We start from the raw sequence: 18,130 nt of genomic DNA, 5'->3' as shown, positions 1-18,130 counted from the left end.
AGAGTGCTTTTCAAAAGGCAGAAGGTATTTGTCATGCAGGTGGTATGCAATGAAGGCAACAGCAAATGCAAGTAAGAAATTATCTTTAACAGTAATCCATGTAATAAACAAACCAACATTACATGTATGTGTATAAAGATAAACCTGAATGTTGTTTGTTTGGGGTTTTTTTTCCCTTTTTTCTTAAAAATGGTGTGGATAAGAAGTGGAAGAACTCTCTCTTGGGAATGGCAAACTTCCCATGGATTATTTGGATATAACCCAAGTTCAAAACACTCTACCATTCAGTGATGATCAGAATACTTCTTAAACATTGAGGAATTCAGGAACAGGCCCATGACTTGACCAACCTCTGCTGATGCCCATGACTAAGAACATGAGGGAAACTGAATTCTCTTTCAGGATCTGAGAGGATTAGCTGAGAAGAAATTAGATCTTTCACAGGGTAGCAAAATACTTGATGGAATATGTTACTTCAAAGATCCACAAGAGAGAAAACCAGAAGAAACCAGGCCTTTTCAGTTAAAGTCTGTTTGTGCAGCAGTATCTTCGTGGGATTTTTACATTACTACAGTATTTATAACTCAATGAATATTATTTGAAAGTTTGTTTCCATAAAGGTCTCATGTGAGACTACAAAGTTTTATGTTGTTTATTTTCCCTTTTTACTTAATAGGTTACAAATACATTTTCTGTGATAATTTTTCTCTACAAAGATAGAGCAGTTCTGAAAGCAGAGATAACAAATGCCATTTATTTTTCTCAGAATAAAACAATCTGTTTAACCAAATGTTCCTCTTAATAGCAACTGAACCACCTCTTCAAATGTAATTAAAACTACAGAGTTTTACTGTTTATTGTAGCATCAGCTTTATTATGCCTACTCATACTACTAATCTGAGTCAACACAGACTTCTGGTTATGGTACGTGAGGAGCGGAACAGAAAAAATTACCTCTTGGACTTCTAATCCGTACATAACTGAGGGACAGGAACTTTTTCTCACCCTTAGCACTACTCAGAAGTGTAAAACAAATCCTCTGACAGACAGCTTCCTTCAAAATATAAATGTTGATATTTAGTCATCACTGGGATACCTGCAGGACATTAGAAGATTGCTGCTAAACGCAATTTCCGCTGCCAGCTGTCTAACCTTCTCCAACCTAATTTGACAAATCCTAAGGATTTTCCTTAATTAGCAACACTGCTCACCACTCTGAGTTTGCTGCACAATTTAGAGCAGCAGCACTAGGCTGTAAGATCTCTGGTTAAATCAGTGAGCTTTAAGAATGTTAATCCAATTGCATGGCTTAGCCTTTCCATTACAGCACCACTCTGGAGATCGCTCTTTCCTTTTCTACACGACTTGAAGCACAGCAGTCTGGCGGTAAGAAGAGCACCAGACTTGTCAGCCTTCACTGCTCAACCTGACGAAGTTGTGCGTCATAAACAGCATGTTCAGACTTCAAAAAAATTATCAGTCTCAAGTCTCAAGTTGCCAGTATGTGAAAAGTGAAACAAACTTAGTTAAATAACCATGCAGTAAGAAGTATTGCACTTTTAATTCAAGCAAAACACAGAGACTCTGATTTTGCTCAAAAGTTCTGTGATTCTTTTTGCACATTAAGGATTGGCCGTTGTCACTGGAACTATGTCAGTGTATGCAATGCAATCTAGCCATCTAAAGTCACACACTAACTTAATTACACACCATGCTGTTTATTCCTATTCTTAAAATGCCACTGCAAGGAACAGATTCAGTGAACAGCTGCATTCCCATTTATTAATGCTACAACGAGAAAAGCCATCACGAGACCGATCATCTTCAGACTATAAATATTCACAGCACAGCAGCTTGTTTAACAACAGATTCACTTTTCCACACTCTAAATAATTTCACTTCTTATGTAAGCTTCATAAAATGAATTTGAAAAGGTTATTTTTGTCCTTAAGTTGCACAAAACACTTCCTCACTTCTCACGGATAGGGAGGAAATTATAGCAATTTCTTTCAGCAGAGAATTAGTATTCAAACACAAACCACGTGAGACTGTTACAGTAGAAATGTATTCAGATCTGAACGTGCCTTCTCCTTTCCTCCTGCGCTGTGCATAAAATCTTGCATTAGCGTTCAAGAGATCTCAGAAAGGGATTTTGTTTGGATGTCTTAAGAGGGGTTTTAATACGCTTTTAATGTGGTAATTTCCAAAACTGCTTTCATTTGAAGGGAATTATAAGTAGAATATTTTCTTATTAAAAGCACTAACAGTTACATTAACAATGAGACACTTCATTGACTCTGTGTTGAATCTGTAGAAATAACTCCTTCGAAAGACGTGGAGCCCAGGTTTCTATTATCATTACAAAAAAGCTGAAAAGAAGAGAAATCTGGAGGAACATTATCAAAATTACACAAAATTCCAGGGTACGTGAGCTATTCTTATTCTTTTTCTATATATAATCAATTAAAATAGCAGAAAATTAATTGCTGGAAAAAAGGTGTTGATAAAGGAAATTTATCTGAAAGAAATAATCTACCTACGTGATTAGCACCTAAAAAAACCAAACCAAACCCCAAATAGATTTCATTCTTTTTCATTCCATTACAATTCAACCCATTCCATGCATGATTCCTTTTTATAAAATGATTGATTCATTTGGTGTTGTCTTCTCACCTACCTAGACAATATTTCTGACATTTCTGTGGCCATTTGTTCCCTACAAGAAAATTGATAAATAAGCATAAACCAAATATATTAACATGAAAACAGCCTTTTCAACTGTGACAGTGTCCTGCCAACCAAACTGAAGCTAATTCAAATGCACCAAAAAAACCCCCTACTTATTTTAAATAATTTCCATTTAAGATATACATACACACGGTCCTGATTCTGTAAAGTGCAACAAATCACGCAGGGCAGTGAAAAATGGATGGTATGTGAAAAATTTTACACAGCTTACCTTTAAACAGGTATTATTAGATAGATTATTAACTTGTTTATTAGACACAAGCACAGTAGTGGGTATAAGGTATTACAAATTGCTTTAAAGTTTACAGATGCATGCTAACGAAGAGTATAATGAGGTATTAGTAAGTAAGAGGATAGCATTGATTTTATTTGAATTAGTGTTGCTTTTTTTCTATTAGAGCATTCAAATGGAAAAAAAATGCCATACGCAGTCATTTGCAGCTTTGTTCCATTGGCTCTGCAAATACAAGATACGTATGTTAGGCTACTTCCTAGTTATCTCTTTAATAATGGGAAATGGGAAAAGGTGGGTCATGGTATTCCCTGCTCTCTCACACCTTATTTACTACCTTATGGTTTTGGTTTTTTTTACTGAGAAATAGGATTATACAGACCTTTTTTCTTCACCTTTTTCATTCTATCAGGAGTGTTAAATTATTCTTTAAAAGTCAAGTTAAGATAATGTGGAAAAAATGTACAAGTGAAAACTTCCCCCATCCTTTCTTCTCCCCAGCCCATCTTTCAAAATCTAAGATTTCGATTTGATTTTGTGTTTTGACCAAAGACATGCTACTGATATATCCTATGCCTAGATATCACAAGAAATAACAACCATCCTCATGTAGCTGCTCTGGGACCAGAACAAGCAGTATAAAGACACTGAGTGTGACTGCCGTACAGAAGGCCCAAGTGCACACACACGCAGCCTGAATATGCTACAAATTAGAAGTTATTTGGATTGCTCCAACAGATACACCCACACCACCTTCACTGAGGTTAGCTGATCTGGTGCTGTATGCTATACGTTTCAATAAGCCATGTAAATTAAATATATGACACAGCTGAAAACAGGTATCTATTATTTAACAGATTTTTTACTTAATTTACCCTTTGGTGGGGTGAATTTCTTACTACACACGTTTTCAAATTGTGGATGAGTAATAAAATTGGATGAGCTAGGAGAGGTCCAGCATATCCAGCACACAGGAAGCACAAATAAAAATGCTAGATCTACTGCCAGAACAAAAACCTTTGCTTTGACAGAAGCCAACAAATACATTTCTCAAACAAACTCCTTTTAAATATCTACAAAAACTAATGGTGAGTGCAGCAAAGTACTGAGAAGAAAAGAAATTAAAGTAAAGGCTACTAATTTTCAAATATGACAACACATATTCTTTAAAAATGAGAAAAATACAAGAGTTCTTTCTGTGTGGTATATAAAAATCACCTTGTCCTTACTATTTTCACTCCACAGGTAGTACAGTACAATGGAAAATATTCTTTTGTTCACGTCAGTGTGTAAGCATGAAACAGTTTTTTACAAAATTGTGTGAAAACGCTGTAAAATCAGTATCCTGCATGAATTTAGTATGCAGCAGTACATGCTTTACCTTACTACAGCAAAATTTAACAGAAAAGGGAAATATGCATACCTAAAAGTCAGTGACTTCAGTGTATCATACGGTAACATGCAAGTCTCAAATCCAGAAGACGGCAGAATATAACTTCCTTAGACTTCAGTGAAATTTTAATTCTCAGCTAAAATAATTGCTAAGAATTTCTGTTTAGATCATTAAATTACGTATTTTGTTCAAACCCACAAACAGTTTTCATTTCCGAGAATAATTCCCCCAGTTTCTACCTTTATGTTTCAGTTCCATGGAAATCTACCCTTCGATTTCAGCAGAAGACGCTGGGGTCTGGGGAATGTTTTAGTTTGTTTCTAAACAAACCAAACCAAAATCAAATCAAAGGTGAAATTAAAAGAACTTTCAATTTTTGGACATGCTTAAACCTCTTTCAAGGAGACTGCAGAAACAAAAAAAAACTGCTTATGAGCTAAAAAGAAATCTCATATGAGCAGGAAAAGGTATTACTTCTTTCTACATTTATATATTATCTGTATTTATATATTTTCTATATTTATATACTATCTTGTTCAAGAAAGGATTTCTGTCTCTATATTAACTTGTTCAGACCATTCTGCACTTTCCAATCATTCAGAAGAGAGTCTTTATTCTTTATTATTTATCACAGAATCACAGAACGTTAGGGATTGGAAGGGACCTCAAAAGCTCATCCAGTCCAATCCCCCTGCCGGAGCAGGAACACCCAGATGAGGTTGCACAGGAAGGCGTCCAGGCGGGTTTTGAATGTCTCCAGAGAAGGAGACTCCACAACCTCTCTGGGCAGCCTGGTCCAGTGCTCTGTCACCCTCGCTGAGAAGAAGTTTCTTCTCAAATTTAAGTGGAACCTCCTGTGTTCCAGCTTGTGTCCGAATTTATCTTTCTTTATTCAGAAAAACCGGCAGTCGGAACTATCAGGATGTTTATCATCCATTCCAGGACTACACAAGAAGACCCCAGGAGTGACAGGAACTGCTGTGGAGATTTGAGCTTCACTGACAGAAAGTTACTGAATTCTCTGAGCCCTTCTTGCCTATTGCCTCCCTTCTTTCGTATTTAAGAGAAGTTTGCCAGGTTGCAACACTAGAGTGACTGTGGGTTTACCTTCAAGGCATTACACCAAGATCCAAATAGAGATAGTATGGAAGTCTCAAAAATGCTGTGAAGCACTTGGACATTCAGCTGAACATGTTAAAAGTCTTAACTGAGATAATACTACAGCTACTGTGCATCTAAACCACAATGATTTTAGAGGAACTGTCGAAAAAATCAGTGTTATATATGACCAAAAATAATCATCTATCTCATGTAGGCATACAGTTGTTTAAAAAAAGTATACACCTAGATAACATTTGAGTAGCAAAGAGAACACATCTGAGAGCTTGAAAATCCATGGAAACACTTGAGATTTTCTTACACTCCTCCTTTCAACAACAACAAACTGACTGGCACTACTGAAGTCACCAGTGACGTGATCACATTCATAGGTCCCTTTAAGCTATTTGACCAATAAGCATCATTTTTACTGGAACTTCTAAGTTGCTCCTAAGGCATCACCCTTTACACACGAAGAGCTCTTGCTCTGTAGGCGCTGTGGATCTGTATACCAAAAGCCAAGCACTTCTTGTGACACACCAAAAAATTCACAAAAAAAACCCCTCACCAAAATCTTAAAGACAATATTTGATTTTCAAACCATTCCATGTTAAACATATTCACTCCACTTTAAAAAACTGAACAGTCAGAAGACAGAAATAACTACTATTTCTGCATTCAAAGAGGACATCTTAAAAAAAAGAAACTACAAAACCAAACCAAAAAACCCTCACACAAATTCACACCGTTCCACTAAAACCATCAAGTACCAGAAAGGGTATCTTTTATTTCTACTTACCACTGAACCAATTCCTTTCACTACTTTAAATAAGTCATAAAGATCATAATTTAAATTGGTTGCTGTCCTTGCCAGAACTCAAAAAGAGAGAGAGAAGTGCAGTCGTATTCACAAGCGCCTACTAAATTACTGATGGAGCAGGATGCACAATGGAGGAAGTCTTTAAGCAAAAGCAATCATTTCTAACAAACTTCACAAGTTAATCTGAAAAATATTCCAATACACTGACTTAAAAGGTCCATGTAATTAATACAAAAGTACATAAACCCAACAGGATTGTAGTCTTCTCAAAGGGATCAGGATAGGAAGATGACCAGAAAAAAGAGAAGGTAACTACTTAACCCCATACCTGCGCAATCCTAAATCAAGCTGAGCCTCATCACTGATGAGTTCTGCCTCACTCTGGGCAATTCTCATTGCAAGTTCATGATCACGACGCTCCTGTTCAAGCACTGCCTGGTGCTGGGTTTCCTCTTCCCGTTCTCTGGCCAGCTGAGCCTCAATTTCTGCCTGTTTTAGAAAAACACACCTTTAGCCTTAGCCAGTCAAAACTAAAATGCTACATAAGCAAATTATTAGAACAACATACCAAGAAGTATATCAATAGCTTTCAAAACATGCAAAATGTACAGAACTGAAAAAGTAACAGCATTAGTATTTAGTCTGACCCCAGAAAGACAAAACAGCTACAGACTGCATCTTGGTTTCCAGATATCAAATCACTATTGTCCATCCCTTGTATTACCTTCCCAAATTAAAGAGCCAATCAATTATTACTTACTTAAAAAACACAAGAGGCTTTTTGTAAGCTATTACAAAAACTAGAGTTCAAAGGTTTGTAGCATCACTACAATTCAGGTGATACAGAGCAACATGGTCACTCCTCCACAGCACTAACACAATGTCCCCTTGATATTACAAGACTCTGCAACAGGCACTGCTTTGCACAGAGGTCTGTGGTTCATTCTGAAAATGGATCAAGACAAACACTGCAATCCTCTGTGGACCTGATCCGGCTTTGAATTTAACCAAATGGTAAAATTCCAACGCACTGCAGTGCAGGAGCAATCCAGATACACTGCCTCTGCAGAGCAAAGCTGTAATTCCAGCTTACCATTATTTAACAAAGGGTCTTGCAGACTCAGTAAGTAAAACTTGACCATCCAATTCATACTTCTGAAATTCATACACGCCAAGTCTTAGCCGTGCCTGTCTTGGTGCCCAAAAGGAGATAACAACACTTCCCACTCATTGGGAATTTGCACCAGTGACTGTACTCTATGAATCCCATTTGAGATTCGCTGATAGTAACAACCACCAGGAGGAGAGACAAACAGTAATTAACTGTATATAGAAGAAAGAAATATCCTACAGGATTACATATCTGCTTTGTATCCAAACGCACTGTTTCTACGTGTAAATTACATTCTGCATTGCAGACATCCAAATCTCGGCAACAGAAATAAAGACAATCCCGAGAGATGCTCACAGTGCTGGCAGACCAAGTTTTTAAACCTTCTGGCAACTGGCCATCTTGCTTCCTCAGTGGACAAAGTTTAACCCATTTAAGCCGTCTCCGAATGGAAACTTACGCAATGAATTTCTCACAAAACACCAGGCACATCTGGAGTGGTCTCCAAGAAATGATTTAGAGACCAGCCAAGTACCAGCTTAATCTTTTTATGTTAAACTTCTGCAAGCCGGCAGTGCTTGTGATTCTGACACAGGTGACAGACCCAGTAACACAGGAAAGATTCATTTTTCACCAAAGTTAGGCTGTAACTTCTCTGTTAGTTCCAAGGACCGCATGTAGCTGTTGAAATGTAGCCAAATGGGTCACAGAGACAATCTTGTATAGTCTCGTTATCATCAATACTCTGGAAGTGTTTACAGTGAAGCTGGTACATGACACAGCCTGAGTCCACATGTGATTTACTAAACAAGGGTCAAACTTACCTAACATGGAGCATCTGCAAAAACTTCTAAGGATAAACTAGGATTCTCCAGTGTTGTGCTTTTTTAACCTCAAAATAACTTCAAAAAAGCCTTTAAAAAGAAATTACGCTGTAGACCTGGACTACCATGTGAACTAGAAACAGGTGATCTGTCTTGGGATGCCCTAATCATGATTTTTGCCTTACATTTACTCCAAAGGCAACAGTGCTGAATGACTCTTAAATGCATTTATAAAACAAAGCTGGTAGACTCAGCAGAGAACCCAGGCTGTCAAAAAGATTTTAGAAACAATACAAATAATATTTATAAAAAAGAAACCCCTACCATCGAAAAAACCCCACCCAAAACCCCCACACAAGTAAAACATTAACCTGAATACGCTTTTCTTCCTCTTCCCTCTTTTTCCTCTCTTCCTCTTCCTGTTTTCTCTTTGCTTCAATCTCAGATTTCCTATTAGAAAAGAGGAGGAAATGCAAACATGTTATTATGATGCAAGTGAACAATGACGGGAAAGCATCTTCCATCAAACTGACTGGTAACCCAGAAGTCAGTGCAGTCCTGATGACAGGACACCACGTGTAAACTTAAGAAACTGTCCTCGTCCACCTGTATTTCCAGCTGCACCATGTAATTTCTGCCATCCTCTATTCTGACTACACGTACCATATAAACCACTGGGAAAGGAAACTTCTAAACGCTCTCTTCAAGCCTAGGACTATTAAAAACAACCTCAGTAAAGTGCTTTTCCTATTTTCTTCTCATTCTATAACCAGCAACTTATTCAAGACTCACAGACGTCTTTCCTCTTCTTCCTTCCTTCGTTGTCGTTCTTCCTCTTCACGTCTCTTTCTTTCTTTTTCCATTTCCTCTTGGATACGTCGTAGCCTCTCTGCTTCCTCCTCTTGCTGTTTCTTTTTTTGCAGTGCACTCAGAAGCTGCTCTGAGCTTCTAACCAGAGCATCATATTCTTTCTGTATCTGTTCCCTAGTCATTATAGTGGTCTGCAACATGAAACCATAAGAGGGGAGATTATATTATTTAACATTTGTACTTTACTTTTTAACGTATATTGAAAAAAATTTAAGTGAAATGAGAGCACTGAGCAGCATCATATTCTTTCTGTATCTGTTCCCTAGTCATTATAGTGGTCTGCAACATGAAACCATAAGAGGGGATTATATTCTTTAACATTTGTACTTTACTTTTTAATGTATATTGAAAAAAATTTAAGTGAAATGAGAACACTGAGCAGTATAATTAAATTATTTATACACTTCAGGGTGGGAGAGCTTGAGCACATCCATCTCTTTCTTCCTAAAATCCTGGGGATCCATTACTCTCCTCTCTCAATAAAAACCATACAAAGTAATCGTCAGTTTATCACCAAAATTAAACATGACTTCTCTATAAAACATGCCTTCATATTTTAAAATCTACAGCTCAGAGCACAGAACAGTTTCACAGAATTACAGAATGTGTCAGGTTGGAAAGGACCTTTAGAAGCCCTTTGGTCCAATTTGCTCCCCTGCAGTGAGCGGCAGTGAGCAGGGGCGTTGGTGCCAGATCAGGTTGCTCACAGCCCCATCAAGCCTGACCTCGAATATCTCCAGGGATGGGGCCTGCACCACCTCTCTGGGAAACCTGTGCCAGTGATCTACCACCCTCATGGGGAAGAGCTTTTTCCTAATGTCTAATCTAAATCTACGCTGCTTTAGTTTAAAACCACTGCTCCTCATCCTATTGCTACACACTCTTGTAAAAAGTCCCTCCCCAGCTTTCTTGTAAGACCCCTTCAGGTACTGGAAGGCTGCTACACGGTCTCCCTGGAGCCTTTTTCTCCAGGCTGAACAGCCCCAACTCTCTCAGCCTGTCTTCACAGGAGAGGTGCTCCAGCCCCTGATCATTTTGGTGGCCCTCCCCTGGACTCACACCAACACATCCATGTCCTTCCTCTACTGAGGGCTCCAGACCTGAACACACTGCTGCAGGTGGGGTCTCACCAGAGCAGAGTAGAGGGGCAGAATCCCCTCCCTGGCCCTGCTGGCCACTCTTCTTGTCATGCAGCTCAGGATGCAGTTGGCCTTCTGGGTTATGAGCATTGGTGGCTCATGTCCAGCTTCTCATCCACCAGTTATCTCCAAGTCCTTTTCCTCAGGGCTGCTCTCCGTCACACCATCCCCCAGCCTGTACTGATAATGAGCATTGCCCCAACCCAGGTGCAGGACCCTGCACTTGGCCTTGTTGAACCTCATAAGGTTCACCTGGGCCCCGTTCTCCAGCTTGTCCAGGTCCCTCTGGATGCCATCCCTTCCCTCTGGCACATTGACCTCACCACCCAGCTTGGTATCATCAGGGAACTTGCTGAGGGTGCACTCAATCCCACTGTCAGCATCAGTGAAGATATTAAACAGCACTGGTCCCAGTATGGGGCCCTGAGGGACACTTTGTCACCCAGCTCCATCTGGACTTGGAGCCATTGACCACTACTATGGTAAGTTTCTCTTTACTATGTGTGCTAGCACTCAGAAACCAAGTATTGGAGTATGCTTTTTAGAAAGGTATTAGTAGCAAATAACAGTTTGAAAATACTTAAAACAATAGTCTTCAGTACTTATGTTTTCAAAGCTCATTGATAGCCACAATTTAGTTTCATTTTACAATTCACATTGATGTATATTAATAAAACTGGGGTGTTTGCAGTCCTTTTCTGAGGGTGTATCATTATGATAATCTAATTATCTTATTTTTTATTAGAAAAGAGAACTGTAAGTTGACAGAAACCTATAATACCGTGTGAAATAAATTCAACACATGAAATTTTTTTCCTAACATTAATAAATCCCAGTGTGCTTTCATTTTGTCCGTGTGCTTTTGTGGTAAGAAACTGAGAACTACAGACCCTGAAGCATAATCAGCAAGCTGAATTCTCTTCACTACCAAGTCTGAAAAAACCCCTCATAACTGGAATATAAACCTTTTCACTCTGTGATAAATGCTTGCACGTTTCAGCCTTGATTAATTTAAGACATTGCTAATACGCATTATTCCGGTAATAAAAGCAACAAGCAAATTGTCAGCAACACTTGTCTCACAACTTCAACATGCATTTTTGCTTTAAATTCTCCTGTGCCAATTTTGAAACACAGAGAATAACACCAAAGTCTAGACGTATGCACCCAGTTTCATGATTCACTTCAGTAATATTCAGAAATATTTTTAAACAGAATTTACTCACTCTGAAAATTAAGATTTAAATGTCTTTTCTATTAAGAAAAAATACATTTGCCTTCTACTTTAAGATTTTCTTAAAGGAGCCCAGTAAAAAGAAATTATTTCTCTCATTACCTTAATTTTGGTCATTGAAGCATCAATAGAATACTCCAGCTCCTTGACCTGCTTGCTTGTCTCCGCCTTGCCCTCCTTCAGAGCACTTACTACTTCATTAAATTTATCAAGTCTCTTCTTCAGCGTACGCACTTTTATCAGGCCATCGATGCTGTGAAGGTAAGATGGTTTATTTGTATCCTGAGAGGTCTCGACAAGCCGACATCTTTTAAATTATCGCCACTCACATTAAGGAGACGGACAGGGGAGACAAGTTATGGCTTCTGATAAAAGCTCACCCTCTAGTTTTGAAATTCAAACGTGAAGTAATTAAGCACAGGAGCTTTTAGCAAGCAATAGTTAAAACTGATTAGCAGATGGTGACTCAAAATACAAAAATCCATTTTGATTTCCAGAATTAAGGTGGCGTTGTGGGGTTTTTTTCAGTAACAAATCATTAGTAACCACTAGATGATTTTTGCTGAAGTGGATAAAGGTTCAGTTGTGCCACTTACTCAAAGAGCAATAATGGGACTGAATCAGATAAAACTTAACCAGAGAGCAGGGAACCCAGCCATCAGACCCCACAGGGAACAAGAAGTCTGGGGAAAAGTCCAGGACAATCTGGAGCTTTTTAAAAAACCAATATTGAAGGCCACACATACAAGTTACAGCTCTACAGAGACACTCGTCCTAGAAAAAAATCACTAAATTCAGGAAAACACCGCGGAAAAAGTAGAAAACAAATCAAATCATTAAAGATGAGTACAGAACAGCTTAATAGTATAGGGACATGGTCAGAAATGTCAAGGTACAAAATGAAACATAACTATCAAAGGACGTAAAAGAAAACATTTTATAAGAACCCCACAATTAAAGAACAGAGAGCTGGATCTCTATCAAAGAACAAAAAGGTGTCAGCAGAGCTTAATGACCAAAGTGGTTCTGCCATCAGGATTCCATGCAGCCAGATTAAAGCTAATGGCGTTGCTTAATTTTAAGAGGAGACAAGAGGGCCAGAACACACAATTATTTTTAAGATAAAAAAGAAAGGAGGCGTAGAAAGGAAGGTGTGAATGGGTAAAGGACAAAAATTAATGAGCTTAGATTTCATTTTGAGAGACTTAACTAAGGATTTCTAATAACCAGGCTATCACCAAAGGATTTTGTGAACAAAGAGCTAAACAAACATCCCTTAGATAAGGTTCAGATTTAGCTCATTCATCCTTGGGAAAGGGAGGGGAACATGGCACCTCTTTCAGTTGTACTTAGCATGGTTCTATGACTTCAGATACATTAAGCATAGTAAATCTCCTACACATTTACAAGAAAATGTTATGAGAAATCCATCTTATTCAACCAAGGAATATCCTCTTACCGTGGTTTGTGCTTTCTCTTGCAAAGCCACATACGAATAGTTTTTTGTATTTTAATGCAGGCACTGGCTCGATATTTTATCTTATTTTTCACTGTAAACACACAGAAGATACTGAGTCTCAGTGGTTTATACAATTTCACACGACTCCTATATTACTCATACACCTGATGGCTCAAAACTGTATGCAGACTACACACACCTGAGAGCTAGGTCTGTACTGGAACAACAGAATTCACAATCTTGAGCCAGGCATAGAGGCTCCCACCCAAAACAAATGAGAAGAACTAAGCATGTGCGCAATCACATGTGAGCACCCCTGCCCCTCCAGATTCGCAGACACCAGTAACCTCAGCGAAAAGTCACTGGGTCTAGGAAGCAGGAAATGCTCAGCTCCTGTGGTGAAGGGTAATCAAACAGCCAATATTTGCTAGAGATAATAAAGTGGCTGTAACTTTGCTGAGCAGCTCTCTCTGAATACCGAAATGAAAGAACACAAAACCTCCAGCTGCTGTTGTTCCTCATCTAAAGACAAAAAATGACTGGGACCAGGAGGCAAGTTAAACAGAGAATAATGTCAGGGCACAGCCACAAGCATGCGCACAGAGTAGCTTTAAGCGGAATAACTGCAGGTTTACACATCTACCAGAGGAAGCACAGCCTCCCAGGATCCATGGTGCCTCTAGACGTCAGCTGAGCACACTGTGTGAGCACAGAGATATTTAACTACTGGACTTAGGTGATCACAAAGATGCACTCTACTTTTTGTCTGTCTATTTCAGCTTTATCCTGAGGATAAAATTAGCTTCTGATTTTCCATAAAATACTAAAAAAAGTAAGGCACGTCAAACCAGCATATTATTTTCCTGGGTTTCTACTTTTGGGATACAGTGACAAGACTTTCTGTCCTATCTTTCTGAAAAATAGGCTAAATGGCATAAATTTCTAGGTCAAAAACATATTTTAGTGCTACAATTTTTAATATCTGAAACCCGTACGATAAGAATTCACAATTTCTATTTGCCCCACTATAAACAGCAACACGTAGCATACAATCAGTGACAGATGCAGATGTCACGACTGTGCTAGCCCAAATGCGCAGTCATAAGGCATAAGGCCTTTATGCTCTTCTTCCTCATCTTAATGTACTTTCCACCCTCTGTTTTATTCAGCATCCCTGACACTCTGCATCAGACCATTCCCCATCTCCCAGACAACTTTATTGCACAAGCACCAATCTCATTCCTACTCTGCACAGTAAACTGGACAGGCCAAGCACTTAGAAATTACGTATCAATAGTGACAGGCACTTACTCAGACTTCAGTATGAAATAATCTGCTATATGTGTCCTTGGCCACAATTCAAGGTGATAACAACTGCTTTGCTGTGTTATTAACAAACTTTTTGATTTAATAAAACACAAAATACGTACATTTAATTACTGAGAGGGAACACCACTGAACTTTTTTCCAACGACTGCAGATAAGCCAGCGATTCACCCGTTTAACCAGCTCTGCCAAGTGATCCGGATCAGACTTCATTATCTGATCAAACTCTGCAAACTAAACAACAAACAAAACTAAAATTGTACACATTAGGAGAACAGAGAGTGTTAGACATCATTATTATTCCAGAGCATGTTGAGTTAAAAAGGTAAAATATTTTTAGTGTGAACTGTAAGACATCGGTGCATCAGCTTTCAGTTAATTCAAGTGAGCAGGTATGTCTGGCATCACTATTCTTTAATGATAACAGAAATTACTACTGGGGTTTTCTGTTTGTTTGTTTGATGTGCAACACTTAGCATTTTGAATACCCAACCATTTATTAATCACTAAAAATATTATTGTCAAAAGTTTTAAAAATGAACTGTTTCTCTACATTCTGAACACTTAACTCTTGTCTTCTTCAACTTCAAGGCACTTCTAATTCTGTATCTGGGGAAAAATAAAGCCTGAAAGCACTTCTCAGTTTTTAACTTTTATGTAAGGGTCCAACTAAAGGCAACCTTTTCTGAACATCCTGCACTTCTACTTTTTGGTAATTATGACAGTAAGAACATCCTTCTGGGACTACAATAATTTTCCTTTCTCGTCACAACAGCTCCCTACTTCATCTCCTTTCTCTGCATAGCAGCAGCAATGCTCAGAATCACAGAAAGAAATTTCAGCTATAATTAAGATTTTACCAGAAAATGTTTTTTCTTTGCTCTGACTTACTGTTTTTAATAGTAAACATAAGTCTAAAGTGACTGGTAGAACATCTGGGGATATAAACATTGCATTAGGAATACAGCTGCATTAGCAACACCACTATGATACCAAGTATATCAGTATTAATATTGATTTTTTTCATCGAAAAATGTGTTTACAAAAAAACTTGGGCAATCTTATTTAAGTTGGCCACACTTTAAGCAATGTGTTGAACAACGTCACCTTCAGAGGTCCCTTCCAAACAAAATCATTAAGAGTCTCATTGAAGGACTCCAAGAGAAACATTACCTTGCCAGGTCGGAAAAACACCTTGGTTAGCCCAAATTTGTAATCATTTTCGTTCAGTCCCAAGGCTTTAAATAGTGCCTGAAACACAGAGAACAGTTATGATTTTACTCTGCCTCCTTCAAAAAAGAAAAAAACAATTCAGAAAACACACACAAAAAACCCCTCACGATACATTTTCTGTCCTGGATGATAGAGAAGAAGAAGAAATTTCTTTCTTACCTTGCAAAAGAGCCTGGGATCCAGTCGAGCCAATTTGTCAGGCAAATATTTCTTGTACATATTATATAGTTCATGAAATGAAGCTCGAGAGGGGAAACCACCTTGCATCAAATCCAGGACTGACACCATTCCTAAATTCACAGAGACACATGCACCAAGCTGCTATCAACAAAATGCAAATGGAGCAATGGTTTGTAGGATAAGCAGCAGTTTCAGACATAAGCCTCAAAGACATCGTTCAAAGACCAAACCACAAAGCTATCCTGGGACTTGATCCAGTCTCTGACATTTCTTGCTGTGGTCATTCACAAAACCTTAGCACTGAACGGACAGAAGAGCCAATGCAATTTTCTCCCTGTCTGAGAGGTGAATAGCACCCAATCACACACAGGATATTTTTCCTACTATTTCTTCTAAATATTTTTTTTCATTTTAGCAGACTTGACCTTTTCATTTTTACAGGAAAACAAACCAGAAACCAGTACTCAACCAGGCTTTTATTTTCATCACGTCAGTGATACTTCTGAGATGTGGTGCAGACACAACGTCAAATACAGACGCAGTGCTAGAACATCTGGTGTACTTGCAGCACTGGGTATCAGCTGCTAAGATGTAATTTCAATGTCCCAAATACTGTTACTACATTTTGGCTTCAACCAGGACATCAGTAAAGCACAGACACAAAGTCAGTAACAGGTTCAAATTACTCCAAGCAGCACAGGCAGTGCCAGCTTTTGCCCACTGCTTTATGTATGAGATTTGATTTGATTACAGTGTCTTTTTTAAGAAAATATTTCACAGCATTACATCTTGCTCTTTTAATATTACATGTTATAACCTTGTTTTATTAGATTAAGCTTCATTTACTGTTGCTGAAGTAAGTACACATGGAAAAGTGAGCTTGTAAAACTACTGTAAAACATGGCAATTGTTGGGGGCAGGGGGAATTTGTTATTTTTCCTCTCTGACATACCAAATGCTGTTAACCTGAAGAAGCCTACTGCTAATGATGTTAATGGACTTCTAATTGCTGAAAAGTCGTTAAGCTGTTGTGACGATAACAGGATGTTAAACACGTAGGGTTGTCAAACCACCAGCTGCAAAACCTGGAAGTACCTCGACTTTCACAAAGAGAAGAAATTAAGTACAAGCTACTGAAAGTACAAAAATACAGAAAAGGGGAAAAAAATACTGAAGTACTTTGATGAACAAACACCCTATGAAGAACAACAATACCAGCACAAGCAGTTCCTTCCACTGTTCAGTGGGGCACAAGCAATGCTGTTAATATTCTCTCTTCACAATAAAGCTGTGAAATAGGAAAGCAGCCAGCATTCAAGAGCAACAAAAATGCAGCATTGCAATCTGTGGTATACAAAGCAACAGGAAAGACTATGCTTAAGTATCCTTGTTGGAAGCTCAGCTCCAAATCAAATTAACAGTGGTGTAAAGAAATCTCGAAAAAGTAAACCAGTACAATTCAACTCTATCATAGTACCTATAAAATCAAACAGGCATGTTTCAATTATTCGATATCTCAGCTGATACACAGTCCTCTGAATGCACACAGGAGCTACTGACACTTCAATTGCCGCAGTAATTTAAAGGAATTATGTTGTTCTGGACTGAACTGCTGCCCTACTAACACTGTGGGCAACACAAAGAGATGGGATTTGTCTCCAGGTCAGGAAATCTAAATTTCTGTTATCAATACATGGCTACACATGCACCTGGTGTCTGAACTCTCATTGTAACCAATGGGAAAACAGTTGATGGAAATTACATCACCTCTTCTTGCAAAGAAGAGACCTTACGGTTGTTCAGATGAATTATTTTTGGACTTCTATTCACTAAAATGAGAGCTCAGCTACTAAGAATCCAAGTAACTGTTCATAAGGCATAAATAACCTTCTGGAAATCAACAGTTCACGCAAGGAAATATTGCTTCTATCTCACATATTTCAAACTTGGGTCAATCTATAATGCCCAAAGTAATAAACAGAGGGAAAAAAATCAGAGGCTTACAGTACCTGAACACTGAAGCTGAGAGAGAATCTGTCCTCCTTCAAAATGGTGGTTTGTCATCTTTAAATTAGGTTTGATACAGCGAATAAAGCTAGACCCCTAGTACCAAAACAGGAAGTTAGAAGAATATACACATTTTTAAGCCTCCTGAAACAATTTAGTAATTTAAGAATTATGGGTGAAAAAATACCCAATACAAAATAATAGTATTGTAAAAGAGAAACAGTGACATTCTTTTTCTCTCACGTATCAGTTTTGCACTCTAGCATTGTCTTGATGTAACTGATCTCAATGCTCAAGCTACTAATTGGATCTTCAAGTTCTGAGTTTTCACTCAACTGTTCTTCTTAACATTAGTACAACCTAATTCCGATTTCGCAGTCTCAGTTCCACTACCCTCATTATCTTCTACAGTCACAGCACCCAAATCACAGAATCACAGAATGTCGGGAGTTGGAA

The 18,130-nt window shown here is 38.3% G+C and overlaps 1 protein-coding gene across 1 annotated transcript in view; it reads right to left on the bottom strand.

Moving 5' to 3' along the window:
- The window catches only part of LOC104538915 (unconventional myosin-VI), a gene marked incomplete at its 5' end in the record, with an annotated part of 26,323 nt that extends 8,553 nt beyond the window's left edge, over positions 1 to 17,770 (bottom strand). Inside the window, 11 exons of the mRNA XM_010182282.1 lie at positions 2,678 to 2,716; positions 3,176 to 3,205; positions 6,620 to 6,780; positions 8,598 to 8,676; positions 9,019 to 9,227; positions 11,572 to 11,722; positions 12,929 to 13,019; positions 14,359 to 14,488; positions 15,428 to 15,505; positions 15,647 to 15,777; positions 17,677 to 17,770. Coding sequence (XP_010180584.1) covers positions 2,678 to 2,716; positions 3,176 to 3,205; positions 6,620 to 6,780; positions 8,598 to 8,676; positions 9,019 to 9,227; positions 11,572 to 11,722; positions 12,929 to 13,019; positions 14,359 to 14,488; positions 15,428 to 15,505; positions 15,647 to 15,777; positions 17,677 to 17,770 — 1,193 coding nt within the window. The remainder of the gene's footprint in view (positions 1 to 2,677; positions 2,717 to 3,175; positions 3,206 to 6,619; positions 6,781 to 8,597; positions 8,677 to 9,018; positions 9,228 to 11,571; positions 11,723 to 12,928; positions 13,020 to 14,358; positions 14,489 to 15,427; positions 15,506 to 15,646; positions 15,778 to 17,676) is intronic.
- Between the last annotated feature and the right edge of the window lie 360 nt (positions 17,771 to 18,130).

The sequence above is a fragment of the Mesitornis unicolor genome, unplaced genomic scaffold (assembly GCF_000695765.1).
Source record: "Mesitornis unicolor isolate BGI_N332 unplaced genomic scaffold, ASM69576v1 scaffold5504, whole genome shotgun sequence".
Classification (NCBI taxonomy): Eukaryota; Metazoa; Chordata; class Aves; order Mesitornithiformes; family Mesitornithidae; genus Mesitornis; species Mesitornis unicolor.
Note: the sequence above shows the minus strand (reverse complement) of the source record. Positions and strands in the feature narration are given on the sequence as shown.